Source organism: Trichomycterus rosablanca, chromosome 19, assembly GCF_030014385.1.
Source record: "Trichomycterus rosablanca isolate fTriRos1 chromosome 19, fTriRos1.hap1, whole genome shotgun sequence".
Classification (NCBI taxonomy): Eukaryota; Metazoa; Chordata; class Actinopteri; order Siluriformes; family Trichomycteridae; genus Trichomycterus; species Trichomycterus rosablanca.
Window position 1 is genome coordinate 14,885,121 of NC_086006.1, and position 18,412 is coordinate 14,903,532.

Genomic DNA, 18,412 nt, shown 5'->3' on the forward strand with positions numbered 1-18,412 from the left:
TCCTCTGGGTGTTCCGGTGTCCTCCCACAGTCCAAAGACATGCAAGTGAGGTGAATTGGAGATACTAAATTGTCCATGACTGTGTTCGATATAACCTTGTGAACTGATGAATCTTATGTAACGAGTAACTACCGTGTCTGTCATGAATGTAACCAAAGAGTGTAAAACATGACGTTAAAAAGTCAAAATAAACGAACAAACAAATAGTTTTGTTTTGTATGTAATTTATTGTACTGTACTTGATTTACATTTAAACATCTCACATAGCAATGGGGTGCTCAGGTTTTCAGGACCTATGTTACTGTATTATACTCACTAAACCAGATGCCCCACTATCCCACACTCACTGAAAACTGTGGTGTGTTAAGTCTACTGAATTCGTATTTTTTTTTTAATAATTCTTTTTATTGTCTTTTTTTTAACATAATATCACAACTTGACATTATACAAACATACGCATCTACATACACATGTATACTGAATTCGTATTTAACTGACAAAAGTAAAAATGATTTCCAATGTTTTAACTGATCAGCGTCATTGTAGTTTATAAATATAATACATTTAAAACTGTGGGCGGGTCTGGACGCTGAGCTTCTGCAAGATGATTGGAGGATCAGTCGAAAGGCTGAATCCCGTTTTGATTGACAGCTATCGCTGGGAGCTTCAGTCCCATCGCGGATTTTGCGAGAGAAGTCGGAAGACAAACTGCAACCCATTTCAGGCCATTTTCTTGAAAACTAACAAAGGGGAGAATTTATACATTTATATATAAATAAATTGAAAAATTTTATGATGTAAGCTGACAATGAGCTTCCCCTCTTTGAAAGATCAGCAGCCGCCACTGATGTACATTCTCGACATTTAGCAGACGCTTTTATCTAAAGCGACTTACAGTACTGTGACAGTATACTGTCTAAGCAATTTAGCAATTGGGCGTTGCTCAACAAGGGCCCAACAGTGGCAACCTGGCAGTGACCTTTTGATTACTGGATCAGTACCTTACCTGCTAGACTACAACTGGCCTACATGGCAGTTGTAATACACATGCAGGGCCAGTGACATTACAGTCATAAGTCATTATAAGTAAAATGTAAAAAAAATAAACAACATTTAGATGTAAAGGAGGCAAAAAAAAAAAATCCCATCTATTTAAAATTTGACCATGAGTGTCCAATTTTTGTTCATGCTACTGTAATAATGTATATGTAAAGTTTGAAAAACGATTATCCCTGATTTACAGTGACAACATTTAAAATAAAAGAGGAAAGGAAAAAATCGTGACCAACATTTGAAATCAAATTGTAGAATAACTGAGTTTATCAGGGTTTGTAAGAGTCAGGTAGTGACGTCGGAGGCGCCATATTAGCGTGCTGTAGTGTTTGGGTTTGCAGCTGCATACAGAGGGAACACAGCGCAGCCATGGAGGTCGATACATTGCTCGGTGCTATCACAGGTAATTCAATATAATAAAAGTGTGCTTGTTTTAAATTTGTATTAAAAGACATGAAGTCTTTTTAGCGTCATCATTATCTAAATTATGTAATGCTTGTTGAATAACTTTATGTTGGCGCAAACGCTACAGAAACATTAGCTTACTAAGCTAAGGCAGCTAATAGATAGTTAGCCCGGTTATCAGTAGTGCAGTTAGCTGTAATGTAAATCAATGGAGCTGGTCAGTTACCAAAGCGCTGGTTAACAGAAAGCGGGTGTGAATTCTTGTCGCAGTGGCTTCAGCATTTAGTATTGATTCTCAAAATAAAATAATAATTAGGGTTACTAAAAGCCGGTGGGTTAATTATAGGCAGTAGTTGAGAAGTTTGCAAAGCTAGCCTGACCCATAGCGTTAACTAAATGAGTACATCTTTCTCAGGAGAATCGCAAGAACAAGATCAAGTTATGGATTCGATTGTTTTTTTCCTTAATTTAACAGAATTAAAAAGATATACAGTTGAACTGTGAAGTTTACATACACATGTAAAGGCATGATTAATCCTAACTTTTAAGTGTACGTTCTGACTGTTCTTAATGTAATCAAAGTTCATTTTAGTAAGTTTTTTAGAAAAAAGTATAAACACAGCAATAAAGATTATAGTTCTATAATTTCTGTATTTCTTTGTTGATCATGCTTGACTATAGCTGTTGTCCTTGCTGTGACCACATGAACAGGGCTAGTTTGACTGCACCCATTACAAAGATCATTTAATTTTGTTCTCTTGCCAGGATTGAAATCTATTAGAATGGTCCGATGTTCTCTAAGAACCAAAAAAGGTCTGTTCATGCCTGCTGGAACACTGCTGTCACTGTCCACAATCAGTCAAGCAAGCTTACCATCATGTGCTTAGAGACAGATGTGTAAGAAAGAGAACAATGATGGTGTCTGATACTTGACTCTGGCCAATCATTCAGTCACACTAAAATAATTAAACTGTAATTTGATCAATGTAACTGTACTGTACTGTACTAATTTACTCCCTTCAAGAGGATCCATGTCAGCAAAATGTGTCCCCCTGCATCCGCTCTTGCTATGTTTATCCAATATGTTGTTCATCCCATCTGTGAAGTACATCAAATAAGTGCATTATAACTGAAGAGTGTGTATGGTTCTTGCAGTAGGGTAAATATAGTCCTTAATATACACTGATCAGCCATAAAATTAAAACCTTATTTCTACACTCACTGTCCATTTGATCGGCTCCACTTAACATATAGAAGCACTTTGTAGTTCTACAATTACTAACTGTAGTCCATCTATTTTTCTATATACTTTTTTGGCCTGCATTTACTCTGTTCTTCAATGGTCAGGACCACCACAGAGCCGGTATTATTTGGGTGGTGGATCATTCTCAGCACTACAGTGACACTGACATGGTGGTGGGGTGTTAGTGTGTGTTGTGCTGGTGTGAGTGGATCAGACACAGCAGCGCTGCTGGAGTTTTTAAATACCATGTCCACTTTATTAGACACTCCTACCTAATTGGTCCACCTTGTAGATGTAAAGTCAGAGACCATCGCTCATCTACTGCTGCTGTTTGAGTTGGTCATCTTCTAGACCTTGTGGTCAGTGGTCATAGGACGCTGCCCATGGGGTGCTGTTGGGGTACTGGATATATTTTTGGTTAGTGGACTATTCTCAGTCCAGTAGTGACAGTGAGGTATTTAAAAACTCTATCAGCGCTGCTGTGTCTGATCCACTTGTAGCACAACACACACTAACACACCACCACCATGTCATTGTCACTGCAGTGCTGAGTGACAATGTGGTGGTCCTGACCATTGAAGAACAGCATGAAAGGGGGCTAACAAAGCATGCAGAGAAACAGATGGACTACAGTCAGTAACTGTAGAACTACAAAGAGCTTCTATATGGTGGAGCTGATAAAATAAACAGTGAGTGTAGAAACAAGGAGGTGGTTTTAATGTTATGGCTGATCGGTGTAATTAATAAGCGTAACTGTATGGAGCTTTGCATTCTACCGTGGTGTAAAAATGCTGAGGCGTTAAAGTAAGTTATTAAAACAATCTACGTATAGTCTGTATATATGGACGGTCATGTTTTTCTATATTTTATAGCAAAAAGGGCAGTGTAATCCCCCCCCAGGGTAAATTTACATTCTCATGATGCATTGGGTACTCGGGTGGTAAAGCAGTGATGTATTCAAGCCCACTACCGCTAAAATCTGGGGGATCCGAATCTCAGCTGGTTGGGTGTCTGGTGAGGGAATGGCCAAGTCTTGTATGCGGACAGAATTCACTGTGGTGACTTCTAATTACTTACCATGCATTATATGCATTATACACAAATAGTGGCAAACACGTTTTTCCTTTAACTTTTTTAAAATAAATTGTTTTTTGTAAAATGTATGTGTTTTGTTATATACATCTATTAATAGCAAAAATATTAAAGTTAAATTGTACTGGTAATCCATACAGCTCAGACTATGCTGTCACCCTACTATGTAGTTATACAGTAGTGATACTTTGCCCTACATTTACATGGCAGCCCAAACCACCTGTTTTACCATTTTAAAATGCCTGTAGATATAAAAGTGGAGAAGGCACATTTTAATTGTTTTTTAAGGCTTTATAACTAATTGTTTTCTTAATTCTTATATTCTTAAGAACATTATTTTAAAGCCATGTAATAGTGCTCCCTAATTACCTTTTACATTTTTGTGAAGTCTTGTGTAATCACTGTTTCTATTCCAGATTTCGAGAAGAAAGGGAAAAAGGAAACCTGCACTATTTTGGACCAGTTTTTGTGCCATATCGCCAAAACTGGAGAGACAATGTAAGTTTACTGTCATTTCGCCCATCAACACATACTGTGCTTCAAATTTCTTAAAATCAGTGTGCTTTGGCAAAGTAATGAAGTTGAACATTGTAAACATGCAAATGGGACATGGCAACATAACTACGAATTTTGTTACGAAGTGGGCATCATGCAGTGTTATTATGGCAATGCCAGTATTTATTCAACCTTATTTTACAGCACAGGGTGGCACAGTGGCTTGGTGGGTAGCACTGTTGCCTCACAGTAAGAAGGTCCTGGGTTAGATTCCCAGATGGAGCAGTCTGGGTCCTTTCTGTGTAGTTTGCATGTTTTCCCTCTGCCTGTGTTGGTTTTCTCTGGGAGCTCTTGTTTCCTCCCACAGTCCTAAGACATGCAGTTAGGTCAATTGGAGAAGCAAAGCTGTTCATGACTGTTTGAGACAAATATTTTACAGCACAAAACTAACTTGTTAAATATTATTATTGTTTTAATTGTAACCTTTAGTCTTTATTAACTGCTTTAATAACATTCTTATCAGGGTCCTGGGGGTTTGGTGCCAAGTAGAAACACTGGACACATGGCAGAAATACAGCCTTGACAAGGTCTATTGCAAGGCATCACAAACGTACCTATTCACCAGACTTGCTTAGTGACAAGCATTTTGAGCAGCATATTTTTATAAGTGTAGGGAAACTAAGTACCTAAAAGAAACCAATGTGGACATGGGACGCAAATGCCAAAATCTTCACAACGATTGAAGGCGAGGTTTGAACCCAAATCCACAGGACCCTGGTGCTGTTGACACCCACATTACCTGTTTCAACACTATACTGTTTTTGTACAAAAATGTTGTCATTATGCATTAACAGATGTTTTTTATTATTATTTTATTAGAATTATTGGTGTTGTTGTTGTAATTATTATTACTACTAGTAGTGGTCATTATAACAACAGATGCATCTTATTGTTCTTTATGCAAATGCAATGTTCTGACTGACTTGCTAATATCTATAATTAATAAAGGGTTTCTATTTTTTGCTGTGTCCCCTCTTAGGATTCAGTGGTCCCAATTTAAAAGCTACTTCCTTTTCAAACTGGAGAAAGTTATGGATGATTTTAAAGCCTCATCTCCAGAATATCGGGGTCCTGCCAATCCAAACATTGAATACATTCCATTTGAGGAGATGAAGGAACGGATACTTAAAATTGTGGATGGCTATAGTGGGTATGTACAGCCTTTGATGGAGTTTAAGCACATAGCAGTAAAAGAAAAATGAATGTAAGAACAGAGGAAAATGATAGATTAGTAATGCTATAATCACTATAGTGACAGAACAGTCAGTAAATCTTATCTTAATCTGAAATCAGAAATTATGTTGTATTTCATAGGGATATAGAAAGGGGGAAACGGGCACTTGGGTGGTGCAGCAGTAAATTGCGCTGGCCCACTACCGCTGATAGTTGGGGTTCGAATTCCCCAAGATTCAAGGTGGCTTTTCTGTATTATTGTTTTGCGCTTTTACTGCAGTTTGTTTAACAGCAGCACATTTAGGCAAATCCATAAACATTCTTGGCATTTTGCGCGGTCCGGGTCCTTTCTGTGTGGTTTGCATGTTCTCCCCGTGTCTGCGTGGGTTTCCTCCGGGTGCTCCGGTTTCCTCCCACAGTCCAATGACATGCAAGTGAGGTGAATTGGAGATACTAAATTGTCCATGACTGTGTTCGATATAACCTTGTGAACTGATGAATCTTGTGTAACGAGTAACTACTCTGTCTGTCATGAATGTAACCAAAGAGTGTAAAACATGACGTTAAAATCCAAATAAATAAACAAACAAACAATACTGGCATTTTGCAGCCTGTTTTTTCAACCAACCTCATACAACTAAACAGTACAAACTAAATAGTAGGTCGTATTAGTGTTCAACCAGTGCTGTTGTCAGTTTTCTAACACCTGCAGTATGTTGTTCGGTTTTTATTTACAACAGCAGAAATAGCAGTCAGACTGAATGCCTAGCAAAAAAGTGGGATTTCAGTATAGGAATCTTGATTGATATTATTGTATCTATTTACTAGGTAGACAGACATGCTAATGTAAGTAATGAAATGTAATTTCATAGTTAGCAGATTGACTTACTTGTTTCTTGGTACTTTATCATTGTATCTTGTGTAACGACACTGGTTTTAACAAGCTCCATTAGCAGGCTCTGGTTCCAGTGCTCATGAATTTGCAAACATGAACATAAATATTAAAACATTCAACACTGCTGAAATATAAATGAATGAACAGCGCAGCATGTATCAGCAGAGTCATTTTGTATAATAAATGTACATGCCTTGTTAAGGATTACTGCTAATGGTGAATTAGTTTACTTGTTTGTTTCTCCCCTCAGGAGCCCTTTTACAATCCAGCGCCTATGTGAGCTGCTTACTGACCCAAAGAGAAACTACACGGGAACTGATAAATTCCTTAGAGGTGTTGAAAAGGTAATATGTTTTTCTTAGGCGTAGTGCCAGTCACCAATTTAATATTTCAAAACACACAGTCACTTTTAAGAATTAAGAACTGAAAAAAAGATAACCTTGCTGTCCTCTTGATTCCAGAATGTCATGGTGGTCAGTTGTGTGTATCCTGGCTCAGAGTGAGTGAAATGCCTCTTTATTACTGGCTGTATGTTAAATCATGTTGCATGCTTAATGTACTGCATAAAATAAACAAGAAGGCTTTCAAAATTCAGTTATTAATTATGTTTTTTTTATCTTTTCCATTGAAGGCACAATGGGTCCAGTTGTGTAAGCAGAATGAATGGAGTCATGTTCCCTGGAAATGCTCTTCCTGATAGGTAAATATGAAGTCAACATTCAGTGCTTTTGATTGTGGTTTTGTTTTGCTTATGTATTAATTTACGTTAGCCTCTGTGTGAAATATTAATTGATGATTATCACCATCGGTTCAAATAAATGGTTTTATTACTTTGTGGGAGTTTGTTGGGTGAATTCCTCCCATAGCTTTTTTCCAGGCATTTTGGTTTCATCTCAAATAAAAAAAAAAAAAGCATTAGGTGAATTAGCTACTCTAAATTACTCCTGGGTGCTTCTGCCCCACTGCAACCTTGACCTCTTTCAGTTACAATCTTTTTGTCATACTCAGGAACGTGAATGGTCCAGGTACACCCAGACCGGTATATCGAACAAAGCTCTCTCTGATCAGCAGTGTTGCTGGCAATGGCCTTCCAGACAGCACAGAATCTACAGACCAAGTTTTTGAGCAGACAGAAAGAACAATCAGGTAAGATGACTTGCTTTTTACCCCCTTAATTTTAATTTTTTCTCATTCTAAGTCCCAATTGTGAATCTGCTACCACATGCACAACCCCCAATCTGATCAAGGAGACCCAGATTATCCTCCCAACCACACATACACTCTCACATTAAGGTGTCTGGACCTGTCTCAGAGATTGCATATTTCAGCAGCAGTGGGAAGTGTATTGTGTTTGTGTAGACATGCGGCCGGTGGCTCTGCCTGGATTCAAACACTGCACAACCCCAGCACTATTTTTAGCAATGCAATGCATGTCTTTATTAAGGAGAATGGGAAAATACTTAGCATTTTCCAGGTTATGGTCCTGTGTAAAGTCTAGTCATGAGTAGTTAAGCTTTGTCTTAAATACAAACCATTCTAGCTAAAATATTATCTTTTGGTATGTTAACAAGCTGTGCAGCCTGATGACAAGATTAAACCAAACCATCGAAAACCTTTAAAAAAGAAACTAATAAATGAGCTCATCAAAAGAGGTAAAAGAGGAATGAAACCGGTTGTATGTGTTTATGCTGGTAACTTAACAACTTAATACAGTGGTGTTCAAAAAAATAGCAGTGATTTATAAAAAAAGCGAATAAAGCACAAAATCATTATAATAACTTTTATTTCCATAAATGCAAATGCACTGAAAATACTACACTTTCAATTCTAAATCAAAACATTAACAACATTTAGCCAGTGTGTGTTAATCCTTTACAGAATGTTAAGAAAAATTAGTATTAGGCTGTTCAAAATAATAGCAGTGCCAGCATTTTCTTTAAAAACTCCAAAAAATTTATCTATAAACTGAAAATGTTTGAGGTTTCACTTGACTTTAAATTACTGAACGAATATTTAGTGGCATAACAATTGTTTCTGAGATCTGTGTTGCATGGAGTCGACCAACTTCTGGTACCTCTGAACAGGTATCCAGTCCAGGATGTTTAGACTACATTCCACAGTTCTTCTGCCATTTTGGATTTTGCCTAAAAAAAAACACGCTTCAGATGTCAGCCCACAAGTTCTCTATGGAACTGAAGTCAGGGGATTGGGCTGGTCACTCTATTACCTTAATCTTGTTTGTCTGTAACCAAGATGTTTTGGGTCATTGTCATGTTGAAACACCCATTTAGGGCAACATGATCTCCTCAAGTATTCTGATATATTTAAACTGATCCATGATCCCTCGTATGTGATAAATAGGCGTAACACCATGGTATGATAAACATCCCCATATCATCATTTTGTACCACCATGCTTTACTGTCTTCACAGTGTACTTTGGCTTGAATTTAGTGCTCGAGGGTCGTCTGACATACTGTCTACGGCCACTAGACCCAAAAAGAACAATTTTGCTTTCACCAGTCCACAAAATGTTGAGCCATTTCTCTTTGGACCAGTCAATGTGTTCTTTGGGAAATTTGAACCCATTCAGGATGTCTCTTTTTCTTAACAACGGGACTTTGCAAGGAGTTCTTGCTGGTAAATTGGCTTCACTTAATCATCTTCTGTACTCACTGGTAACTTCACATGTTCCTTGATCTTTCTGGAGGTGATCACTGGCTGAGTATTTGCCATTTTGGCTATTCTTCGATCCTTTCAAACAGTAGTTCCACGCTTCCTTCTGCATCTTTCAGGTTTTGGTTGTCACTTCAAGGCATTTGAGATCATTTTAGCTGAGCAGCCTATAATTTGCTGCACTTCTCTGTATGTTTTTCCCTCTACAATCAACTTTTTAATTAAAGTACGCTGTTCATCAGAACAATGTCTGGAACAACCCATTTTACGCAGTATTTCAAAAGGAAATGTGCTATGACCAACCTGTGCAACATTTGCCCCCCTCCTACATTAAATAAGGGCCAAAATTGACACCCGTTCTTCTGCAGAATGAATGACTTCACCAATTGAACTCCTCACTGCTATTATTTTGAACAACCCCCTTTCAATCAATGCTTCGATTACTCAGAATGAGCAGCATGCATGTCCTAATTGTTGGGTTTGTTTTGTTTTCATTACTCTACTACACTTTCAAGTAAATTATTTGCTATGTAGAAATAGCATTTCTACTAAAAACCGTGATTTATCAGGTTAATGGTGTTGAACTGCTATTTTTTTTAACACCACTGTAAATGGTGTCCATGCTTGTGGACTGTTAATTTCATTCTATTTTTGGAAAATTTGACCAGGACAACAAGTTATTTTGAAAAGACTTATTTTGTAACACCAGCAGTAGTGGGCAGTGGTAGCACACAGTTAAGGTACTGGACTAATAGTCATAAGACCACACCGTGGCCACTGTTTTATCTGCCACTGTTGCCATCATTGCCAAGTTGCCCTTGACCGTCAATTGCTCAAGTTGTATGTAGTAATGATTGTAAGTCTTCTTGCCACAAATGGAAATGTTAACAAAACCTGTTACTTAAGTTTTTCCTAAACTATTAACCTCTCTTAGTCCAGCAAATCAAGTATAATGCATGCTAAATAAATAAATATAATATAAATGCACTACAGTGAGCAGTTCATTCTAACCATTTTATACTTGTCCTCAGCGATTCTGTTGCATCAGAAGCAGTAGGCTCTAGCAGTGGTGCAACAAAGAGCAAGCATCGTGAGGATGACGAGACTGAGGAGGAAAACGAGGCCAGGCATGATGCCAAACGGCTCAAATTTGACGAGGACGATGAAGAAAACCAGAAGGATGAGACTGAGAAAGAGGTTAATGAAGAAGAGTCGCCTTGTTCTGCCCCTGCGGAGAGTTCATCCGATGAAGAGCCCTCATTGCACAGCAGTACAGAACTGGAAAACACGTCTGCCCCTGTTTCTGAAGACCAAGGTATGTTTTAATTCAGCATGTTGTCACATACCAATCACCATCAAACACATCCTAAACAAATACCCAATGTACAACAGTGAAAGACAAAGTGTACATATGCCCACACAAAATAATACAGAAAAAATAATTTTCTTTGTAATATGACTAATAACATATATATAATACAAGACAATAATACAATAAAACTAGCATGAAACACATATTCCTGCTGTGAATATCATAAATATGACATGACGTTATAAAAACAAACAATTCAGCATGTTGCACTTTATACGGAGTTCGGTCCTGCCTACTGCTTAGTCAAGTGAACATAAACTATGGTTGGGACTTGGGAGGCTCAGCGGCCTATTAGGGGCAAATATAGCAAATTATGTCTCTTTAGCTGCCCGGGCGGACAATAGCACAGTAAAGATCTGGGTTTAAATCTCAGCAGCGCTATTGGCCATCTGGACAGCTTCACAGACATGATTGGGTATGTCTGCGGGAGGGTTGGTCGACTTTTATACTTGCCTCTGTTGTACACAGTTGCATTTGTGGTTTTAACTATTAAAAAGGCAAATTTCTTTATCTCTTCAGAGCCCTCCAGTACACAGGAAGAATCAGAAGAGGACAGAGAAACCAAATCAGAGACTGAGGATTCTCCACCCCCCTCCAGTGCTCAGGAATGTGTTGATACAGCTGACCTATCAGACACCCAGGCTCAACCAGCGAGTGAGCCACCTGCAGAACCAGAGGAGGCAGAGAATAGTGACCCAGTAAGCAGCAGCAGTGACTGTAGCGCCGATGTCAGCAGTTATACAGAGCCATCAGCAGAGGGCAGCAGCACTGCAGAGAACACTTCACAAAGCTCAGAGACTGCAGGAGACGCCATGGAATAAGCCAGAGCACCCTGATTTTTTTACCCTATTATTTTTAAACACTGAAGCAAGTCAGCCCCAAATTACCAGCAGCCCTAAAAAGAGCGAAACTCTTTTACCTTAATACCTCACACTTGAGGAGGGAACCTTATCCTCCTCAGGTTTCAACACACCATGTGTGGCAGCCTCAAGACCACACTTCATATGTATTTATGTTCTGGAGATTTTTGTTTTGCTACGCTGGAGATTTATGTTCACTTCCAGCTGTGTAGAAACGGTAACCTCATGTTGGTTAACAACTACCTGGTTAAACAACATTTTACTAACCATCTTTTGAAATGTGTCAGAGGTTTTGTCTGCATGTTTTTCCTTCTCCGGTGACTGGCGAGGAAGTCTGAACATTCCAGTTGGCTTTTCAGGTGATCGTATGTAGGATTAAACCACTAGCAGCTGTGAAGAGCAATTCACTCATTCATTTCCAAGTCTTTCTGCCTGAACTGAGATTTATGTGACCAGAAGCACAGAAATAAAGTATTTTATATTTATGAAATCTGCATTTTCTTTTTTCAAGCCACCAAAATGAAATGGTTAACGGACCAATTCCTGAGTTTCCAAACAAACTGTATTTTTCATTATTATTATTTTGGTATGTTTGTAGCAAGTAGTGTCACACCGAGACACTTTTAAAATCTTTTAAATGTATTATTGCTTTATCTAATCTGTCTTTTGTAACCCCCCTTCCTTCCCTTTCTTTTATTTTTGGAGTGTTTTTCATTTACTTTTGTTGTTACTTGCTTTTTTGTTCACTGTGTAATTGCCCAATTTTTGGCAGGCTTTGAGTTAATTGTGCATTTACTGTTTTCCTGCTGTGTGATAAACTACCAATCCACTATTTCTTTTTTAGAGTACTTTCAGCAAGTTCTTTTTCCTCAAACTGGAGTTTTATAACATCATAAGAGCTTCAGTGAGGAAATCTCCATTTAGTACTTTTAGTTACCAGTGCTGTGTAAATGGACTGTAATTCCCTCTGCATTACATTAATTATGCACTTAGTTAAAATGTAGGAAGCTAAAACTTAGTGAAGCCTGCTTCTTAGTTATGTTTTTTGTTCAACCACTACTGAGCAATTTTTATATTGCTGTTTTTTGCAGTTCTGGAAACGCACAGCTATCTTACTTCTTCTGTCTGCTTTCTTTCTATTTCTGATATCTGAGCTAATATGGGTACAGGTTATCTTTTCTGTGCCAATTTTCAGAGCTCCTTTTTTAATATCTGATAATTTCTGTAGATTTTGGAAAATGTGATGAAGTGTTCAAGACTTTGACAAAAGTACATTTTCATGATTTTTCTGTGAACTGACTGCCTGAGTTTTTAATATAGTATTTCAATAAAGCAATACATGTTTAACAGTTACATGTTAATAAGTTTCGTTTGTGTTTGACAAAGTAGAGCTACAAAGAATAAGAAAGGTCCATTCAAACTTTGTTTTAGAAGTAAGATTGACATTAATGTTGATTTAAACATAATAATGTATGGACCGGTTCAATTTAGGTATTGCTTGGTGAATTTTTCTCAAATGTACAACCCCAAATTAGAAAAAGTTTGGGCAGTATGAAAAATACAAATAAGAAAAAAGGATGTTTCTAAGAAGAACTGGACAAAACACCTGAAACACCTCATTGCTTGGTATCCTTGAGTATGTCTTAAATGTTGTGAGAAGGAATGGCAACATTACAAATTGGCAAATGCTTTATAGTCCCAAGTAAATGTAAGAAACATTTTTTTTTTTTTTTCTCACCTTTTTGAGGTTTGAGGATTTAAGGTTGAATTAGAGCAGGATGATCTCTTCAATTATTTATGGGTTCAAAATTGTTTTGATGCTAGGAACCCCTTTTGGGTGTGTGTGGTATGGGGAAGCAGACAAACGATTATTTAGAACAAGCACATTTTATGGTCTTACTGAGCACTTTATCAAGTACACTTATCTGATTTGTACATCCGTTAATTTTTATACTACACCTACCATACAGATTTACTTTTTGGGTATGCAATTTTCTGACTAGCCAGTCTGTTGCTGTATACACTTTATCACATCCCTGCTGACCAGATGACTGGGTGGTGGAGCATTCTCAACACTGCAATGACTAACATACTAATCACATGGTATTGTGTGTTGTTCTAGTGTATCAGGAATAATAAATATACTGTTTAAACTTACTGGCATCTTTATTAGAAAAAACATATCCCTGTTACAGTTGGATTCGATTTTTCAGAATAGATTTGCCTTTGTCATATATACATACACTGATCAGCCATAACATTAAAACCACCTCCCTGTTTCTGCACTCACTATACATTCGATCAGTTCCACTTACCATATAGAAGCACTTTGTAGTTGCATGCTTTTTTAGCCTGCTTTTACCCTGTTCTTCAATGGTCAGGACCACCACAGAGCAGGTATTATTTGGGTGGTGGGTCATTCTCAGCACTGCAGTGACACTGACATGGTGGTGTTAGTGTGTGTTGTGCTGGTATGAGTGGTTCAGACACAGCAACGCTGCTGGAGTTTTTAAATACCGTGTCCACTCACTGTCCACTCTATTAGACACTCCTACCTAGTTGGTCCACCTTGTAGATGTAAACTCAGAGACGATTGTTTATCTATTAATGTTCGAGTTGGTCATCTTCTAGACTATCGGTGGTCACAGGATGCTGCCCACGAGGTGCTGTTGGCTGGATATTTTTGGTTGGTGGACTATTCTCAGTCCAGCAGTGACAGTGAGGTGATTAAAAACTCCATCAGCGCTGCTGTGTCTTATCCACTCATATCAGCACAACACACACTAACTCACCACCACCATGTCAGTGTCACTGCAGTGCTGAGAATGACCCACCACAAAAATAATACCTACTCTGTAGTGGTCCTGGGAGAGTCCTGTCCATTGAAGAACAGCATGAAAGGGGGCTGCAGAGAAACAATCGACTACAGTCAGTAATTGTAGAACTACAAAGTGCTTCTGTATGGTAAGTGGAGCTGATAAAATGGACAATGTGTGTAGAAACAAGGAGGTGGTTTTAATGTTATGGCTGATCATGTATACAGATATACAGTACAACAAAATTATTTTGTCGCATATCCCAGCTTGTTTTGGAAGCTGGGGTCAAAGCGCAGGGTCAGCCATTGTACTGCGCCCCTGGAGCCAAGACCGTTAACAGTCTTGCGAAAGGGCCCAACAGTGGCTGCATGGCAGAGCTTGAATTCAAACTCTTAACCATTTGATTGATAGCCCAAAGCTCTACCCATTTGACTACCACTGTCAATTAGAAACTAAATAAATAAGAGCTATTTTTCAATGGTTTATAATTAATCATTATGGACCCTCAGGGGGCCCTGGACCTCAATTGTAGTCTCACCGATATTTAAATAATGTGTAAAAAGGAATCAGCATAGGACAAATTGTATCTTTTATTAATCAGTGAATTAAAGAAACTAATGGGCAATAGATCTACTTTTTTAGCATCCCCCCACACCATATTTTGCATTACCAATCCCTATTTTGCAATTCTCTTGTTGCTTGTAATAATTACCTGAAGAGACCCAGGAGATCTGGGACTATCACACGTCGTCTTTCACATGCACAATTGCTGGCCACATCTTTTTATGGAAAGCTTTACCACATACCGAGACGCGCTCTGAAATCTGTAACTACTTCACCACTGCTGCAGGTGTCATGACCAGACAGCAGAGGTCGCAAACATACAGCAACAATGACTGACAAAAGACATCAGCATGTTCAGTCACGCTGATATACACTGATCAGCCATAACATTAAAACCACCTCCTTGTTTCTACACACATTGTCAATTTTATCAGCTCCACTTACCATACAGAAGCACTTTGTAGTTCTACAATTACTGACTGTAGTTGACTATTTCTCTGCATGCTTTGTTAGCCCCTTTTCATGCTGTTCCTCAATGGTCAGGACTCCCAGGACCACTACAGAGTAGGTATTATTTAGGTGGTGGGTCATTCTCAGCACTGCAGTGACACTGACATGGTGGTGGTGTGTTAGTGTGTGTTGTGCTGGTAAGAGTGGATAAGACACAGCAGTGCTGATGGAGTTTTTAAACACCTCACTGTCACTGCTTGACTGAGAATAGTCCACCAACCAAAAATATCCAGCCAACAGCGCCCCGTGGGTAGCGTCCTGTGACCACTGATGAAGGTCTAGAAGATGGCCAACTCAAACAGCAGCAATAGATGAGCGACCATCTCTCACTTTACATTTACAAGGTGGACCAACTAGGTAGGAGTGTCTAATAGAGTGGACAGTGAGTGGACACAGTATTTAAAAAATCCAGCAGCGCTGCTGTGTCTGATCCACTCATACCAGCACAACACACACTAACACACCACCACCATGTCATTGTCACTGCAGTGAATGATTCACCACCTAAATAATACCTGCTCTGTGGTGGTCCTGACCATTGAAGAACAGGGTGAAAGCAGGCTAAAAAAGTATGTAGAGACATTGATGTTGAAATCCTAATAAATAAATAAATAGTTATACGGATGTAGGTACCACTCTTAATTACTTCAGGTGTTTCTGCCACTCTATTTAAGCACATTTAACCACACCATCTCTACAGACAAACATCTGCAGTAAAATGGGTCGTAGTACTATCATGTTTAGTGACTTTAAACCTGGTATTGCCCTAGGGTGACACCTTTGCCACAAATCTTTTTATGAAATTTTAGCCCCAACAGGTCTGCTCCAGCATAACTGTGACCCTGTGCCAAAATTGATGCCTGTAAATAATTTAAGGAACTCCTGTGGCCAGCACAGAATCCTGACCTCGACATCCTTGGGATGAATTGGAATGTTGATTGTGAGACACGCCTTTTTGTACAACATCATTTCTGCCTAAAATGTGAAATTTAGTTTGAAGGTCTGACACATTATTTGAGCCAGATAAAAAGTTCCAGCCAGTTTATGGTATATGGGTGTATTTTTTACTTCATTCCATCAACCACTGTATCCTGGTCAGACTCATTTGCTCCAGGAAACACTGGCTGCAGGGCAGGAATACTCTGGACAGGGTGCCAATCCATCACAGGCCTTCAGACATCCACAATCAACGATAGCCAATCATGTCTATGCATACATATGTCGAGCACTCTTATATAAGTAAATGTTTAATCCAGTCCTTCCTCCTATCAATTTAGTTTTTTTGGGGTGCGTTATATTATATATTTGTGGGCGGCACAGTGACTTGGTGGATAGCACTATCGCCTCACAGCAAGAAGATCCTGGGTTCGATCCCCAGGCGGGGCAGTCTTTTCTGTGCAGAGTTTGCATGTTCTCCCTGTGTCTGCGTGGTTTTCCTCTGGGAGCTCCGGTTTCCCCCCACAGTCCAAAAACATGCAGTCAGGTTAATTGGAGACACTGAATTGCCCTATAGGTGAATGGGTGTGGGTGTGTGTATGTGTGTCTGCACTGTGATGGACTGGCCAGGGTGTTACTTTGTGCCTTGCACCCACTGAAAAGCTGGAATAGGCTCCAGGTAACCCCCCCCCCCCGGCCCTAATTGGATAAGCGGTTAAGAAAGTGAGTGAGTGAATGAGTTATATTTTGGTTTGTGCTTATAATTATATATCATTTAGTTCATGTCAAAGTCGAAAGCAATATGTGTATCGAAGCAGATTTATGAGCTAAAACAAGTTTTCCCTGAGGCTGAAAGTATGTTTTCATTCAGAAAATATCTTTTATTGTTCTTTCCATTGTTTTTGCCAGCCACTGTCTTACCCAAGGGCCACATTTTATGAGATAGCGATTTTTCTACATCTGATATTTGTAAGTCTGAAATGTGATGCTTGGAAACATGCTAGCAGGCAGATTCCTATAAGCGTATAATAACTATATCAATTCAAACATGACAGCAAACATTAATAAGATTACAGTGTAATGTAGAACAATGCAAAGTTCTAGATTTGTGTTGAGTAAAAAAAAATCCTTAGCCCAACTGTAAAGCATAAAGCATCTTTCTTACAACTGTACAGAAAGATTTTAAACGTGTTTTTAAATGAGTAAGTTGAGTCTGCCACATGAGTTGCTGAGCTTGTTCTATACTGCAATCATTGAATCCGTCCTGTGCACATCCATCACGGTCTGGCTCTGAGTCGCCGCAAAACAGGATAGGAACAGATGAACTATGCCAGCTATTTGTACTGCCATTGAGGGTGAAACTATACTCAGGCTTGCAGTTGACATGACGAAAAAGAAACTTTGCAAGAGAGACTTTGCCATATTGACCTCCCGCTACTGATCTACTCCTCCATGCACTTATTGGCTCTCTGGTTATTTTTAAGCCCTTTCCTGCAGCCAGTAAGTCGCTTGCTATAATTAATTTCCTAAAGGCTCATCGCGGTAAGCAAATCATGCTAGAGACTTTGATAACTTTCAGAGCACTTCGTAAATTAACAGGCAAATTGGGATTTTTTTCCCCCTTGCTCAGCCATTTTTAGACAATTTTGATGACACAGCAAATGTGTCTGCTCTAGAGTTGTTTCTAAAGTAAAGTAATGTTTCATAAAAAGTGCCACCTCGTAAATACATTTACACACACACACATACTGTATAGTGCCATGCAGCCACTTTTGGGCCCTTGAGAAAGGCCCTTAACCCTCTCAGCTCCTGGCTGACCCTGCACTCTGACCCCAGCTTCCAAACAAGCTGGGATATTCGAAAAAGAATTTTGTTGTACTGTATGTGTACATGTATATATGACAAATAAAGGCATTCTTCTTGTAATATATAAACTGATATATTTTTTTGTGTGTTAACGCTATCGTGAGACATGGCTGACCGAGTAAAAAATGTAATAATAATAATAATAATAATCTTTATTTATTCAACAATTTGAATAAAAAATAAATAAAAAGGAAAGAATGAAATAAAAAGGAATGTTTGATTACAATTAAATAAATATATGAATGAAAGGATACATTATAAATCACCAAGTCACTGATGGCCTGGAAGTTTAAGCTAATCATGCTGTTTGGGAAAATGTCTATGTGTTGGAGGAAAACAAGACTTAAACATGTTCCATTTGCTGTATTTGTCTTATTATCGGGAATTTAATGCCTTT

General features: G+C 38.6%; 1 protein-coding gene across 1 annotated transcript; it reads left to right on the top strand.

Annotated features, from left to right (window-relative positions):
• Positions 1-1,392: 1,392 nt before the first annotated feature.
• ppp4r2a (protein phosphatase 4, regulatory subunit 2a) lies at positions 1,393-12,672 on the top strand. The gene is made up of 9 exons (XM_063015235.1): positions 1,393-1,456; positions 4,210-4,291; positions 5,328-5,498; positions 6,667-6,760; positions 6,878-6,915; positions 7,048-7,116; positions 7,425-7,562; positions 10,123-10,406; positions 10,983-12,672. Exons 1-9 carry the CDS (start codon positions 1,423-1,425, stop codon positions 11,282-11,284), a joined length of 1,212 nt encoding a protein of 403 aa, XP_062871305.1. The 5' UTR covers positions 1,393-1,422; the 3' UTR covers positions 11,285-12,672.
• Positions 12,673-18,412: the final 5,740 nt, after the last annotated feature.

What these genes read in the sequence shown, in the direction of transcription:
- ppp4r2a (XM_063015235.1), top strand. Translation starts at nt 1,423, where the DNA reads ATGGAGGTCGATACATTGCTCGGTGCTATCACAG. An exon ending in TCCTTAGAGGTGTTGAAAAG is followed by an intron (nt 6,761 to 6,877) that starts GTAATATGTTTT and finishes TCTTGATTCCAG; the next exon opens with AATGTCATGGTGGTCAGTTG. An exon ending in GGAAATGCTCTTCCTGATAG is followed by an intron (nt 7,117 to 7,424) that starts GTAAATATGAAG and finishes TGTCATACTCAG; the next exon opens with GAACGTGAATGGTCCAGGTA.